The sequence below is a fragment of the Haemaphysalis longicornis genome, unplaced genomic scaffold (genome assembly GCF_048455015.1).
Source record: "Haemaphysalis longicornis isolate Haplotype H1 unplaced genomic scaffold, Haemaphysalis longicornis Haplotype H1 scaffold_9, whole genome shotgun sequence".
Taxonomy (NCBI): Eukaryota; Metazoa; Arthropoda; class Arachnida; order Ixodida; family Ixodidae; genus Haemaphysalis; species Haemaphysalis longicornis.
In genome coordinates, this window is record NW_027526460.1 from 57,649,642 (window position 1) to 57,666,529 (window position 16,888).

General features: G+C 48.1%; 1 protein-coding gene across 1 annotated transcript in view; it reads left to right on the plus strand.

Annotated features, from left to right (window-relative positions):
• The first annotated feature begins 627 nt into the window (after positions 1–627).
• The window catches only part of LOC144152751 (glycine receptor subunit alpha-2-like), a 55,488-nt gene continuing 39,227 nt past the window's right edge, over positions 628–16,888 (plus strand). Inside the window, exon 1 of the mRNA XM_077684176.1 lies at positions 628–1,011. Within this exon, the coding sequence (XP_077540302.1) occupies positions 929–1,011 (83 nt within the window). The 5' untranslated portion in view covers positions 628–928. The remainder of the gene's footprint in view (positions 1,012–16,888) is intronic.

The following is a 16,888-nucleotide window of genomic DNA, read 5'->3' on the forward strand; positions in this document are numbered from 1 at the left end:
CCAGTCACTGCCTGGTCAAATTGGAGAAGGGGTTGCTCGCGCCCTGCAAGGACATAAAACAGCCAAACCTCACTGCCTTTTTTGCACTTGAATAAATTTTGCTTCACCGAATACATTGTGTTTTTATTCCTCGTAGTTGTGGCGAAATTAAAGTTAAACTACTTTAGCTTTTCTCAAGTGGTCGCTTATATTGAAATACCGCTTATAACAAAATTTTCCGCCGTTCTGTTGACTTCGTTATAACAAGGTATTACTGTATTTTTGCTCATATTTCTTACTCGTTTGTAAAAAATCAATATCCTAGGTGAGAAACCTGTCCGCAACATTCCCTCCATTTTCGACGGCGGAAGAAGTTGCCACTCACTACATAAGTATACGCCAAATATTAGCCGCGCTATGGCTTCTGAAAAGGCCCATGTATTATCTACGGAGGCCGGCACAGCTGAACCACGGCCGCTTGATGGAAAGGAGGTCGCTGAAGGATCTTAACCGTCGCAACAGCTCCAAACAGCACTCAAAAGAGGCCTTCTTATCACGACGAAGTCAGTGTCTACACGTAGCCGAGTGAGCATTTTAAACTGAGTCAGCACAGATTCACGCTAAGCTGTGCATTTCCGCCGAACTCCGCTAACGCACAACGTGCTCTCCCGCGAAAAGGTGCGTCCGCGCACGCGTCGTCGTCGGTTCAGCGCCGGCGATCGACCTTGCGTCGACGGGGGTGTTTTGTCTCCGCTGGTGCCGCGCGGTGCGCACTCTCGGCCGCGCACTTTCGCGTGTGCCACGCCGGGTGAATCAGAGGCCGCTCCGCAAGGCTGCTGGCTGGTCGTCGCGAGCGCCTCCGGCTGGACCCAAGCCAGTCGGCCGCTGCTCACGTAGGGACCGCGCGTGTGGGAGCACAGCCGCCGCCGCTGTCGTCTTCACCGCAAGCATGGATTTACTCGCCGTCGTAACGGGGCTGCTCGCGACCTGCTGCCTTTCGCTGCTGGCCCCGTCTGACGCTCAGGGAATCGGGTGAGTGATGCGGCCGAACAATCCTCTCGAACTCTCCCCGTATCCTCTGCTGGAGGCTTAAACGCACATTTTATCCTGTCATGTCAAAAAAAAAAAAAAAAAAGAAAAAAAAAAACACCAACGAGGTCCTCTGGTTGCTTTGGTTGACGTCTTGTACGGACGCGTTTGTCAGGCGCCTTTCTATCCGATGGCTATCCGGGGAAAAATTAGAGCGCGACTAGGACAACGACAAACAGGGAGACGACGTGATAAGCGCCCTGTTTGTAGTTGCCCTGGTCGCGCTCTAATCTTAAACCAAATATGAACCGACTTGCCTAACAGTGTGTTCTACTGAAGTACACATCCCGCAATATTTTGGCCCTGATATGTCGGTCACAATGTCAGTAAGACTGGGTGTCACTGTCTACCACTTTCTCCATCGGGCTATATGTATTGGGCTATTAGCCTCTCGCACGCAAAAGAGAGGGAGGTGAGAGCAATTCTGATCTGTGGTTGTTAACGCCCAGTGCGGTGCGCACTCGTTGCGAGCGGTTTGCATCAGAGCACGAAATCGCGGTCTTGACACGTGAGAAGCAAGGGAGGAACACGGTACATTTTGAGGCGGTTTTATATCTGCATTAAACAGCCGATTTTTACGCAGTCCTAATTTAAATACGCCTTCTGTGGTTCATTTTATCCTTGATGCGCGCCACAAACCTCCCGCCGCGGTATATGACAACCGGAAGCACCGTTTATGGGATTTGAAGTACAAGTGACTTGTATTCAATAGAGATCGGCGTACGCTACAAAACCCAAGGTATCCCCCGTTTCCACAGACTTGGGCTACAGTGCACCCATGACCCAGGGGCAGCTTCGGTGCGTAAGCCTACCCTGATGTGAACATGTTATCATGTTGACTGTGGGCGCAAATCATCGAACTTCGGTATCTCTTTTAATGAAAAGGAAACCAAAATAATAAAACCAAAGTTTACAATGTGTCGTGATTCGCGTCGCATAGGAAGCGGGTTTGCACAGGGGAACACGTCGAAGTATAGAAGCTGGGCCCGCATCCTCTGAAATTCACTGTTCCGACGCACACTCATCGTCGCACCGTGTTGCGTTTCACGGTAAATCTGCGCATATGCGCTATAGTCGTGCCCATGAACTGTGGTTCGCGGTGCACACCATGCAGAGCACCAAGTCAGCGGCAGTTTACTGTTCTTGAAATCTGTGAAAAAAAAAAAAAAAAGTTCGATCGTCACAGCGTGAAGGAACGCAAACAAAACCTTATTTGTTGGCTCTCAACAGCACGCACGTTCGCACTACAGAGTGGGAAGTTTGAAGCATGACGGCTAACAGCGCGAAAACTGGGCGAAAAACACGAAAAGGGGGACACACAAACAAGCGCTGAATTTCAACTGACTTTATTCGAGAAAAAAAAAAACGCTAAAATATATACATACGTCGCATCCTCACAGAGCATGTGCGAAAAGAAAAGAGAGAGAAAGAAACACCCTAGCTGCTGACACCGGCGTACAGATTATAACAATTGCATTTCAACCTACGTCTCCCCCTTTTCGTGTTTTTCGTCCACTTTTCGCGCTGTTAGTCGTCATGCATGGAACAGTACCAACAAGCCCAGCTGACAGCACTCCTGAAAGTTTGAAGTCGCATGCAACCGCTGTATTTTATTTTTCCCGCAACTATATATGCTCACTTGCACGCTCTGATTTTGGCATCTGATGAGCGATAATATGTTGCGTTTGCTAATGAGAGCTTTACTAAACTCAACAGTGTGATGACTGCGATAGCGATCATAATTTCATTATTGATGACGTTAATCTGCCTTCTAGCGCAACCGAAGGGTACACAGGTCAAAACTGTCAACAGCAACGCGCGAACGCGTGGCCATCGATACATGCAGTGCACCCGGGTGATAGCCAAGGGCGTGACCAGCGAGATTAGTGGATGGCGCCGTGGCAGCTATGAGAAAGACTTTGCGGATGCTTCCGTTTTTGCTAGGAGGAGGGGGGGGGGGGCGATTTTCCACATAAACAGTCCCCCACCGTTACAGCGGCCAACGCCCATTTTAAAGACTATAGTCTTTCTTGGGCTACTTCAACGGGAAAATTTTGGTCTGTCTGTGTCTGTCTGTCTGTCTCTGTCTGTCTGTCTGTGTGTCTGTCTGTCTGTCTCTGTCTGTCTGTGTGTCTGTCTGTCTGTCTGTTACTCGATTCAGCCAGCCGACCAAAGTTGAGCAGGTGTTGCGCAGTACTCTTATATACTTACAACCAAATCTTAACGTCGAAGTCTGATTTTAATGTTCTTTCTTGTCAACATTGTTGAACAAGAACAAGGTTACGCAAATATAAGGCAGAAAATAAATAAGTGATATTTGCAGTGTTCCTTTATTAAAAATTTACGGATGCTTGCTTTTAGCAATAGCAAGCAAAATACTACATCAACTGCAGAAAACCGTCGCCTGCTGATGGCCGCGCTGTCTGGCGGAATTAGAAAAAATCAAACGGCAACAGCAAGGAAAGGTTCCACTAGATGGTTCCACGTTCCCCTTGGAACGCGCGTGGAATAGGGCAACGTGGTTCTATAAACGTTGTTGTCGGGTGCCTCGAAGCACGCGCGTCTGGCAGCGCTGGCATCGAGGCACCCGATTTGGAGCAGTGGAACGCGGTAAATTTAAATTGACTTGAGCAAACCTCTAACGTGTTATCTTGGAAGAAATGATACGGGAGAGGAACAGCCTGAGAGGTGAGCGCGAAAGAGAAGGGATGCATTTGCTTGCCAGGGGCGCCAGTCGACTATCGTCTTGCGTCGACATTTGCAACGAAAGGAGCAGATGCGCGGCCAATTTTTTTGAAATTATCTACGGCTGATAACTAGGGCAGTTGCAATGTCACCTTCGGCACGGTTCTTCAGCACATATATTCATTTTCAGTGCAGTGAAGCTTGAGAACGCGTGCGCAACCATGCGTAGTAGGGTGTGCCCAGTGCTTTGTGAGTAATTTTATAGTGTATTAACCCGCAATATAAATCACGCGTTCGCTTCTCGCGCTGCCTGCCAAGGTGAAAAGCAAAAGAAACAATACCTTTGATATGTCTGGCTGCCGCAGAGCCGTCCCCTAATCTCGTTGGGCACGCCCTTGGCTATCACGAGGCTGCACTGCATGTATCGATGGCCACGCGTTCGCGCGTTGTTGTTAACAATTTTGACCTGTGTACTTACGTTTCCCTGCAAGCTTTGCAAGCGACTGATCCTGTTCGAAGCGCAGCGGCATTGTGCTTGTCGTATGTGGCTGTAGCCGCGCTTCGGGTGTTATTGACATAGGCCGCCATTCTTTGCAGCCTGTGTACGAGCATGCGCCGTTAAACCACGGTCTTAAGCTCCCTTGATAATAACATTTACATTAGAAGGCCATCTTTTCCTCTTAGATTACAATATCGTAACTCCACGCTTCCGTGTGTCGTTTCTGTTAAAAATACACATCGCCCGGTAGCTTTCCTGCCAGGGCCGGAATTCTGAGTTGTGTCTGTTTCAAAGATGTCCGTTTTTCATCCGTTTAGGATGACGTAATTGCACCAGCGAGGCTTCCGAGACCAATGATATCGCCTCGCTTGTTTTGCGTCACATCCGGTCATCTGCTTTCAGCCAATCAGGGCTCGCTTGAAGTGGAGACTTCGAAGCGGACATAAAATGGACAAAACCGAGAAGTCCGCCCCGGATCTCTTTTATCGGGGAACCAATTAACGCGCGTGCGTAAGCTCTTACTTTCTTTACCGCACGGTGTTTGCAGTACGGTGGCTCTTCTGGTAGCACGAAAAAGAACACGCACACGCACACACACACACACACACACACACACACACACACACACACACACACACACACACACACACACACACACACACACACACACACACACACACACACACACACACACACACACACACACACACACACACACACACACACACACACACCGTAAAAAAGTAGTACCGGCTGTATATTTACTAACTCCTTATGAACTTTACTACCCCCAGAAGGGTACGTAGGTCCTACCACTAAGTGTGGAACCGTTACTAGTATAGACAATGCACTCAGTAACTGCTGCTTGTTTGACACTAACATTCACTGATAGCATAAAATTCTATGAATTATTAAACGTAATAACTACAGCACTTTTCCCACTCCAAATCACGATTAAAAAGTTTTGCAAATCCACATGCTGACTTGTATATGCTCACATTAGAATGCGTAGTTCTAAAATTATCGCTAAAATATTTCATTTTTGCAACAAGTCCACCGACTCTATCAGAGGACTTTCCGCTGCTGGCTATAAAAGCAAGAAGAGCAGATGTATGTCTTAACTAAGTTGTACTCGCTCTCCTCGTGCAACTCGTTTACGTAGCGAAACCGCCGCGCCATTTCACCCGTCAGCTCGCCACGAAGTTCGGGTCGTTCTTTTGGGCGGGCAAGACAGAAACAGTGTCGCGTGCGCTGTTGAGACTGCCCAAGTCAATGGGTGGTTTCAGTCTGCCTTGCTTGCAAACCATGTGTAGCGTGCTGGCCGCACGCGCAGTGTTCGACCTTGTGGACTCAACCGAGTACCCAGGGAGGGCGCTTCTGCAGTACTTTCTGGGAACTTACCGCTCAATGTTTTATGACGAACGCATTGCCGGTCCCTCTGCTGAGCAGTCACCGCCATTTTATGCCTATGTAGTCAAAACACTGAGGAACGTCCAGTCTACCTTGCCAAGCCTAAATTTCAGAGAAAGTACAGCAAGCGAATTGTGCGAAAAATTGGCAATAAACCAATTAGATAATCAGCAGACAGCAAGATCACGCGGTGTCCGTTGGCATCAGCTGACTTCGACGGGGCTTCCTTCTGATGTTAGGGATTTCGGATGGTTTCGTGGATGGCAAGTTCTTCCAACGTGTGACCGTCCGGCGAGATTCGGCATTGTGCGTTCCTCACGGTGCCCGCACTGCGGGCACACTGAAACATTGGAACATGCCTTGTTTCAGTGTCGTGTAGCGGTAACGTTTTGGACTTTGCTAAGCAGGTTGTTTGGTGTTACACTTAGAATGAGCACACGTTCAAATGACACATTGGTGAACTTCCTGATGTGTGCTGGGGCTTTTGTATTGTGGCGAAATCGTGGTGCCGCGTGTCTTCGCGCCCGACCGCAACGGGCGATGTTTCCATTGTTGTGGCGTGTGCGGTCAATCCTTATGAGTCACTTGGAAAATGAGTTGGCAGTTTTAGGCGAAGAATCCTTCCTGTTACGCTGGTCCACGCGTTTCATAGTGGCCAGGAACAACATCCTAAGCATCCCTGTTGTGCCGTATTGACTTTCAACGAATTTATGAACTCTTTCTGTGAACGCATGTGAACTTTTTATGGATTGATTTCTGAGTAGCTTGTTTTACCACCATAGACATTTGTCGTGCAAAGTGTTGACTGCCCGGAGTATTTGGAAACTGATTGGATTTTGTTTTTCTTTCGGGCAGCGCTGTTACCACTAGTCGCTGCGTGCTGATATGTGGTTTTATAATAAATTCTCTTCTCACAACTCGTTGGTTTTATTGCTCAATTTATTTTTTGGTTGTCTACGTGGGATATGTGCTTGTTGAATGAGTATGTCGAGCTGCGTGCTGAGCAGATCCACATTGTCCCGCGTAGCTTTTTACTGGGTTATGCGTGGCCAGTTAGTAAACAGTAATAAGTAACTAGTTTATCCTGGGGCAAGTAACTGGCTAGTTTTCTGTTAGTAAGTGTCACGACCATTAATTGTGAATGACTGTGTATCTTGCCATGTAACAATTCGGAATCTTCTGAGTATTATTTTTTTGGATCGCCATCGTCGAATAACCTTTCCCTAGTGATAGTTATCCCGGATGTGTGTAATACATTGTATTGGTATTGTTCTCACGATAGTGTTGCAGCATTCATTTATAATGCCTTGAATCTCCTGAATCGCGGACCGAGTTCCCTCTCTTTTCGCCGCATCACGTTTTTTTTCTTTTCTCCAATTCTGCGTTCCGTACTCGCAGCTTTCTTAGCTCTTTATTAATAATGCAGAGAAGCTCCGACGTTCGGTATACACAGTGGCGGAACCTGCGAAAGTTGCTACGAATAAATAATGTAACCAGACCCAAGGCTCGCCGAGCATAAGAATGGCATTAAAAATGTAGAGCGCACTTTCCGTGCACATTAGTCAGACATGATTTGCAGTTTGGAGCGCGCGGTATTTCGTGGTGGCGCGCTAGAGTTCCTCTATATAGCTATATAGAGGAACTCTAGGTCGCGCTATTTCTCGGCCTTCGTAGGCGCAGCCAGGATTTCCCGCGCCGCGTTGCACACGGGGAGCCGGTTTTCGTTGCAACGTGGCTACTATTGCAGCAGTCCGGGAAGTTTCTCGCTTTCTTCGTTTTCTTTTCGAAGTCGGGAAGCGCGGAATAACAAGTAGTTCGACACATGCCTTTTGTGTTGTTTTCTTGAGTTTAGTATACAGTGAGCTTAGCCTTCCGCTTTTTTTCGTTTTTCTTTCTTTCTCCGATGTTCCGTGCGCTTGTTGATAGCAAAGGGCCGGTGAGGTTCGGGCGGTCACACGACAGGCTTTGCGCAGGTATTTGTTGTTCAGAAAAATGTTTGTTCAAGCAGCCTAATGCGTCGGGGTGAAACATGCGTTGAGGCGCAGGCGTAATGTACGGCGTTCTGGGAAACGAAGTACAAAAGCGAGGACTCCCCTACGCAGTTAATGCATGATAATCAAATTCACACCTTGGGAACTCGTCGAAAAATTAGTCGCATTGCCTTCTTCCACAACTGCCTTTCAGGAAAAATTAAATTAAAGCTACCCGATCGTGTAAAACCTCTCGCAACGCGGAGGACTCGTCACATTCACCAACATTCATTGGCTCCAATCTTCGCAAAAACTCTCGCAACGCGGAGGACTCGTCACAATCACCAACATTCATTGGCTCCAATCTTTCGCAAAAACAAATAGCTACAAGTACAGTTTCTTCACTCAAAACAATTGAAGATTGGAATTCACTTCCTGCACAATTATTTCTTTGTTCCAATTTCGTCAGTGAGTTAGAAAAACATTTCTCTTATTAAATTTTGGGGACGAACATTTATTCGTTCTTTCAATATGTGTAACCTTCTTTATGTGAATAGTGTCGTCCATTCCACGTTCTACCCACTCCTGCTTGGGCCAAATTTTTGCCCTGCTGTATTGTCAAATGAATAAGTGTGCTGGCAGGCAACGATGAAAGGTTACAGGACCCGGCTGACATGAATGCCACCGTCTTAATAATGAGAATATGCGTCGCGGCGGATCGATACTCATCTGACATTGTGCACGTGGCCTCTATTAGGCGCAAGTAGCTGCCATCCGCATTCATGTCTCGAAAGGCACGTGGAAAATGAGGCTTGAAATGATCACAGTGCCGCGGTACACATTCATCCTGTGGACGTCTCTTGAAGTGCGGTAGGCGCTGTCTTCATTAACGATGAGATTAGTCGATACTTCTGAAACTGGATGTGTCCTGTAATGATAAAGGTAAGTTACTGCGAAAATGAGTCGTGACTTAGGCCGTACTCTTTACTACCCAGTGAAGCCTACAGTCTGGCGATCAAAGTAAGCCGCAGGACCGTCACTCACCAACTCTGGGTCAACGGATCTTCTGACCATCGCTAAGCTCTTTGAAAGACTTTCGAGTGCATAATGAAGTAAATACTGAGAGAACAAAGAGCGATGTAGAGGAAGTGACAGGAGGATGAGGTGTCCATGAAGCAGGCGGTGGTAAGACAATGAGAGGATATACAATACGTGCCCGACGAAACCGGGTGTGTATAAACGACGAAGGACGCCGTGTTTACGAACGGGAATTCGCGAGAGAGAGAGAGAGAGAGAGAGAGAGAGAGAGAGAGAGAGAGAGAGAGAGAGAGAGAGAGAGAGAGAGAGAGAGAGAGAGAGAGAGAGAGAGAGAGAGAGAGAGAGAGAGAGAGAGAGAGAGAGGGGGGGAATTCGCAAAAGGCAAGCGCGAAGCAGTAAACACTGAGGAAACACTCCCCCCATGCTGTTCAGCGGCTCCCATAACTGGAACGCCCGTTTCCGGACTGCTGCGCCGAAAACGACAAACTAGGCCGCGCATTCATGGTCGCGTGGCCTCGAAGAGGCCATAAATAAGGGCCTGACTCTAGAAAAAGGGGGCGGGAGGTGGCGAGCATAGTTAAGTAGGTCGCCTCACATTGTTCTCCATAAAGCCGGAAGAGGCTTCGTTTTGCTCTGGGAAAAAATCATGGCGTCCCGAGAGTCGTCAGAGAAGGCAGCCTAAGGCAGGATTTATACTCGCTTTAGTGTTTGTTTGTTTGAGTCAGGCTGGAGGCACATTGCTTTGTTTGGAGGAAGACTGCCCCATCTTCACTGCACATCACTGCGGCTCTACATTAAGGAAGTGTTTCGGATGCCGGAACTCTGGGGTTGGCAAAAAGAACTTGCTGCGAATGGGGACGCAAAATAGTTGGTCCTTCGTTTCGACGTTTTCGTTTAGAACCGATAAAATCGAGTTATAATAAGCCTATATCAATACTTTTGGGATTTATAATTAAATAAAATGGTTCACTACAAGCGTCTGGCCTAAAAAGGTGTGTGAGTAAACAGTGAAGCTATCTTGATTGAATCTGATCATAAAGCTATTCGTCGCGTAAGCGCTCGCATGCTTTTCGGCGTCAATAAGGAATAGTTAATCGAACAATGAAAGAAGTCATAAGGATGACCACAAGTTACATGCAGGGTGTGGCGTGCTTGTCAAGAAAATCGCATACCGGTCATTACATCTCTGTATTTGTGAGTGCGCTGTCTGAGAGCACAGAAGCAAGGGAAATCCAAGTTAAAGCGCCCCCTTACTTTGAAGTCCATGACTGGTCGCAGCGTTGGGGCGCAGCATACTTAAACAGAGCGGCAAAAGCACAGGAAATAATTTTCGTTTACTTTTCTTCCGCCTTTGTTCTGAAAAAGCTTGGCGAGTAGACAACGTCGTGGTCGAAAGTAGACCTGGAGAGACAAACTGCTTCGTAATCTCTACGAAGCAGACCTCTAATTACATCCGCTCCAACTTCTTTCCATTGAGCGCAGTGTTAAGTAACCAGACTCGAATTCCACCCTGTGCACGGAGATATCCCGCACGCCTCATTCATAAGCCTTGACGTAATTATGCGTTGTTTAGGGGAGGGGCATATTTCCCTGGACTTTTTGTTCGAGGAAGTTTCGCAAACTTCTTGTGCATATAGAATAGCCACTAGGAATACTGCGGGGACACCGTTAGAGGGGAGGACCTCGATTTTAACATAAATCCTTGCTTCAAATATGGTACTGACGGCGCGCTTGAGACCGACTTTTCACGGACACCTGCAATAGCAAATAGATTCGAGTGTGTTTGTGACACGCCTGGGTTTTAGAACTCGGGTTAACGTGAAAATCCAGCCCCAGCGCGTATATGCATTCGAGATATTTTTTTTTGTCACATAATCGATGTCTGAAGGCAGACGGCGACGGAAAAGCAATGAATTACCCATGTAACGCCTGCGTCACAGCCTCCATCAGAGTTGGGAGGGCATTCAACAGCACGCCTCTGGCGGCGGTAGTCAGCTAACCTGAAGCCAGTGTCGGCAAAAATGCAGCTTACCGAGTGTATTCGGAGGTTTTTGACGTGCACCACGTTATAGAATCACCACCGACCGAGTTGTCGCACGGCCTATCACCCAGATAGGACTGAAGCTATGGACCGTATACTGTTGCTTCTGTATTTCACAATTCGGTACAGCGTTTGTTATAGCGCTATAATATAAATGACCGTATTTGCACAATTCTAACGAGTACCCTTTGTTTGCTCAAAGTAGCCCCCAAATTTGTGTGCGCGTTATCATAAGGCTTTTCAGCTTTTTACGGTTCTAGCTGTTTCGTTTTTTCTTCATCCCCCGTGTTTTTTTAGCCTCGTTGGCCTCGTAAGCCTCGTCTAGTTAGTGGTCAGCCGTGTTAGCGCAACGAATGCAACATTGCAGTTCTTGTTCCAGTCGTTCGGTCTCGATTTGACGCCGAAGTTACAGGACTCAGCTCCTGCCGCCTTGTTCGTGCCATCGCGGTGTTGTTCACACTTCATAACCGCGTGGCCGTCTTATAAAGTCAGTGGCTCGTAAGCGCTGGTGAAATTGAGGCCTCTAGCCTCCGTGAAGATGCAGTTGCAAGGACTCAAACAAAAATAATTGATGCATTTTGTAGTGCACAGCGACGCATTGTTGCCGAATCAACTTTGTGAATGCTGTGCCTAAACCTCTTGCATTTTTCTTGCTTTTTGAAAAAAAAAAAAAAAACTACCAGCTACATCCACTTTTTAGTGCTTAGAGTTCAATGCAATGGTATTACGAGTGTGTACGCACATAAATTTGCACTTTCACGCATCTATCTCAATAACCGGAACTCCTGTTAAACGGAACTAATTTTTTTCGGTCCCTTGAAGTTCCGTTTATCGAGAGTCTACTGTACTTGGAATGTTCCCGCTCCAGTTTTAATACCAGCCGCAGGTGGATAGGTAAGCTTATGATGCAAAGGGAGTTTCGCTGCCACAGTTCCGAGTGCCACGTACCTGGTGTCGCATCGGAAGGATCGGCGTCAAATCATTTTTACGAATCTTCCCAAGTAAATTTGCCTGCGCGTTACAACCTAGGTCGCGTTATGATCGTGCAAATACGGGACCGGCGAATGGTAGCAGATGACTATGGAGGGCATCAGCCAAGGTATGAGGAAGAAGAGCCTCATACTACGGGGTTAAGCACCTGCATTGGTGACACATACACATACAGTCACGGTGAAGTTTTCGGTATATAGTTTGAGCCGTTATGTATAAAGCTTATGTAGGAGCTAAGTGTAAAAAAGTAGTAAAACAATTGACATCGAAGAAAAAAATTGGCCGCGTATCTGCTCCTTTCGTTGCAAATGTCGACGCAAGACGACAGACGACTTTCGCCCCTGGCAAGTAAATGCATCCCTTCTCTTTCCCGTCCACCTTTCATGTTGTTCCTCTCCCGTCTCGTTCTTTCCAAGATAACACGCCAGAGGTTTGTTCAAGCCAATTTAAATGTACCGCGTTCCACTGCTCCAAGTCTGGTGCCTCGATACCCAGCGCTGCCGTATGGCGGAGACGCGCGTGGATCGAGGCGCCCGACCACAACGTTTATAGAACCACGTTGCCCTACTCCACGAGCGTTCCGAGCGGAATGCGGAACCTATCTAGTGAAACGTTTCGTTGCTGGTACCGTTCGATTTTTTCGAATTCCGCCTCGCACCGCGGGCAACAGCAGGCGACGGTTTTCTGCTGTTGATGTAGTATTTTGCTTGCTATCGCAGAAAGCAAGCATCCGTAAATTTTTAATGAAAGAACACTGCAGATATCACTCATGTATTGATTTTATGCCTTATATTTTCGTAATGCCTTGTTCTTGTTGAACAATATTGAGAAGTATGAGCATTAAAACCGGACTTAGGAGTTTAGATTCGGCTGTGAGAATATGACTATTGCGCAGCATTCGTTTGACTTTGTCCGGGTGGCTGAATCAAGTCACAGACAGATAGATAGACATACAGACCGACGAAAATTTCTGCGTTTAGGTAGCCCAAGAAAGACTATCGCCTTTAAAAAAATCAAGTGTATTACTGACGTCTTTTTTTTTTTATTTGAAACCGACCTCAGAAGGTACGCTGCCGTACGAAGGTCAATGATGGCGCGAGATTTGTTGATAACGCAGTCCTGCCGCTGTACGTAGGCGGCGTGTTCACTAGAAACGTCCGCCGCTCGCCTTGACACGCGCCAATGCGACCTTGTTTTCATTTCGTCCGCGTCCTTTTGTGCGCTGCGTGAGTACGCACTTCCCGGGACTGCTTTGTGTGTGCGCGCGAGAGAAAGACAAAACTTTTATTGCCGCAAGGGCTAATTGGGGGGAGGGGTGGTGACCGAGGGAGGAAGGTCCCCGGTGACTTTGGCAGCCCGGGCGACGATGGCATCTAGCACCGCCGAATCCGAGCTGCCCAACGCCCTCGCCCAGTGCTCACCATCTCGATATGGGGGAAATGGGTTGTGGGGGCATTGCCAGAGGAGGTGATCCATGGTTTGGACCACCACACAAGCGGGGCAGTGGGGTGAAGGGTACATGCGGTGAAGAGTGTACGTCTCCACTAAGCGCCATAGGCATTCTTCGGCGTAAGAGAGCGCCGGGTGGGCAGGGGACCGTAGACGGCGGGAGAGGCGGTAATGAGTCGTAATCTCGTGAAAGGAAAGGAGCCGATCTCGAGCTGACAGGGCTCCATGGAAGGGATCAAGGCTAAGACCCGCTGGGAAGGTGAGCCCTCGAACGGCTCCCACACCAGCTGGGGTCCACACCAGCTCGGTGGGGGAGTCAGGGGGGGATTTTGGAGAAGGATTTTGAGTGCCAGGGGAGAAATGCGGCCCCGGGCGGAATTTCGAATGACCGTCTTCGAATCGGAGATTATGATCGCAGGGGAAGCCCGTAGTGCTAATGCAAGGGCAATATCCGCCTCTTCCGCTGTCGCTGGCAAAGTGGGCAATCTCGGGAAACCTCTTTCGCAGTCACCCATACTTCTTCGAAAAACTGTTCTCGTGGTTGTGTTAAAGGGGCCATGAAGACAACATACAAGATTAGTTAGTTTAGAAAGGCTGCTTTGTCCCGATAGCATTGATAACAATTTTATCGCGAACTCCAAAACCAGCAATCTAGACGCAAAGAAAAGCAGATGCTGTGGTGACTGGTAGACTAATTTTTGTCCACGTGTCTATGACGTCACGGAATCACGTTCACGTGATTGGCTGTAGTGCACCGCCTTGAGACGAACGTGACTGCGCAATTGTAGGGGGGACTCTAGTTTTGGTGTTGAATGCTAACGTAAGTACGTTTTTAATGCTGGCCCATATTACGTCACTTCTCCCTATAATACGCTACTGTAACGCGCAACCTGAAAGTTTTTCAATATTTACCGATTTTCTCCGTTTAACAAGACGTCTTTTTCGCCTGGAATGAAGCTGAGTTATACCCGTGCCACACGTACACGAAAAATGACATTAAGTGCTTAAGGCCTTAAGATAACGAATAACAATACTTGGACGGGCCGGCGCACACGCGAAAACGCAAAGGAATTCAATGTTGTAGGCGTGATGGTGATCGTGACCAAAAGGAGAAATTCACTCATATTTTAGAAGTCTTTAGCGTATAGAAAACGTCTTACAAGGGTTAAAACTGTTTTTTGTGAAAGTAAGCGTTATGAGAAATAGTGTTTCCTTAAAAAGGGTGTGAGCCGTTTCTAAAAGTGGGTTCAGCAGCTGCCGTCGCCAGCCAGCGGTAGCGAAATCCGAAAAAAATTAACACGAAGAGTAACGCGATGTTTTTTTCTTTTGCCGATGTTCTAGTGGACTTCGTCTTCTTGAAAACTTCGCCTCCAATTGTGCTCAGCAAATCTTCTTATTTCGAAGTTCAGCTACGTTTCCGCGTAAATACTCTGGTGCTGAGAGTTTCGTTGGCTTCATTTGGTGCTCATCGCGTTCGAGAGTAGGCAGATTTAAGGCGTTGGCGTAGGTGAATGGGTTGTGCGGAACTCCAACCAAAAATGACATTACAGCGAATGGCATTAGATTTTTGCGTGTAGTAGCGAATTAATGGCATTTAAACTCAAGGAATCAAGCACCTAATGTCATTTTTTGTGTACGTGTCGCACGGGCATTACTAAAGGCTATTTCTTTGGAATTGAACAAACATTTCTTCTGTCTTCATGGCCCCTCTAATAGGCTGAAAGAAGCTATGCTTCAAAGCAAAAATAAACTTGTGTCCGGTTCTGCAAGAAAGGATGCCAAGTTCGATTGCGAGGTGCTCCAGCACAGTTCCGGTTCTCACGCCCCGTTTACGCGCGCACTCGCTCGGCCAAGCACGTTCGCTGCAGACTTCCGGTCGCGAAAGCTGCCGATGTGAGTTCCGCGGAGTACAGCACGCCGGGCGGTTTTATGATGCAAGTCAGGATTTCCCCCCCACGCGAGAAGCTCGTCTGCGCCGACACGCTCGTAACGGCGGCCGACAGGTGGGCGTAGACCACGCTCGGATGGCACGCACTCGATTTGTCCTTGGACGGATGCGTGATCCGGTGCTCCCGATGATCGATGCCTCAAAAGGGATGTTGTTGGAAATTAAAGGGTGTCTTACGCAATGAGAACCGCTTATTCTTTGGGACACTGATTTTTAAACTGGGAAACAGCGCCTTAAACAAGGACAGCGAAGAAGAAGACACAGACACTAGCGCTTTGTCATTTGTCATTTTAGCCTTTGTCATTAGCCTTTGTCATTAGCCTTTGTCAATAACCAGCCTTTGTCATTTGAGGCGAAACATGCTACACGACTCCACCATGGTTTTGCGGTGTTTCTATTTTCCTGCACCGACCGAGATAAATTTTGGCGGAGTTGTTGGTGGAAATTGAATTGTTGAACCACAACCGATTGAGCCGTTCGCTGCAGTTGACTGGGAGGTGTTCGGAACGGGGAAATGTGTTGTGCTGAACCTCATCGTAAGCGCTGGCGTCACACGAGACCGTGCTGGATGCAATTCCGCGTACAATTAAGTGCCCAGAAGCAGTGATGACCAGGTAGGATCTTGCATACATGCACACACCTTTTATTATTGCGATTGCAATGCTTGGACTGCTGCACCAACTTTGCAGTTACGTCTGCCCGCTTCTAGTTTCTTACGCCAACCGCCTTTTGGAAGCTTCGGGGAAAGTGGACAAGGAAAGGCGAGGAGAGGTGGTGGGTGACAGACAGAAAGACAGAGACATTGAGAGACAGACAGGGAGAGAGACAGACAGGGAGAGCGACAGAGACATTGAGAGACATTGAGAGACATTGAGAGACATTGAGAGACATGGAGGGACAGGGACAGGGAGAGAGAGAGAGAGGTGAGGGTGTGTGTGGGGAGGGTGATGATAGAGTGGCCATGAGTGTAGCGGGAGGAGTGTGGTGGTTGGAGCGGGAGAAAAGCGAGGTTGAGGTTCAGGAGAAGTGTTCGGGAACGAAATTAGTGCGCAACACATGTCTCACACACAACCGGAATCTCACTGCTAGCGCGGACTCTACTGCATAAGCATGAATGAGCGCCGCATGGCAAGATCACCGTTCATCGAGGTTGCACCATCTGCTAAGCGAGGATGCGCAACAACTTTTGTGTGACAGCCGTTTTTCTGTTTAGCTGCAGTGAACACTGGAGGTAGAGGTGGTTACCTCCAGTGGTCGCGAAGGCAAGGCCGCCCGTTGGATACCCACTGCCACCAACCAATACAACGCTGATTGCATTAGCGTAGATAATCATTCTACGACGAATAGGCTTTGCCACAATTTCACTGCGAAGCCTTCTCAACTTTACCACTGCTTCGATGCGACTTCGCCGCGATTCCACCACGATTTCACCACCCTTTCCCTGTTTCGAACATTTTTCGCGAAGCACCAAAGGAGGGAGTGCCGATGCTTCTCGTCGGATCGTAGTGATGTAAACCATGACGCACATCCTCCCGTCTACGCTTCCATGCATACGTGCGGAGCGTGAACTCCTCTCCGGCTACGTGTAGTGACGTCGCGTGCTTCGTATAGAGGAGCACTTCTGAAAGAAGCAGAGTTGCGCGGAGAGCCTTAGCTTCACCACGCCTTTCGAGAAACTCGACTCCCGCTGACTCGCCAAAGAAGCTGCTCTAGGAAATCGAAGTCGAAGAGCTCAAACGTAAGTGCGCCAAGTCTGTCTTATAGGCCTTATGCTACCGAAACTTGTGACG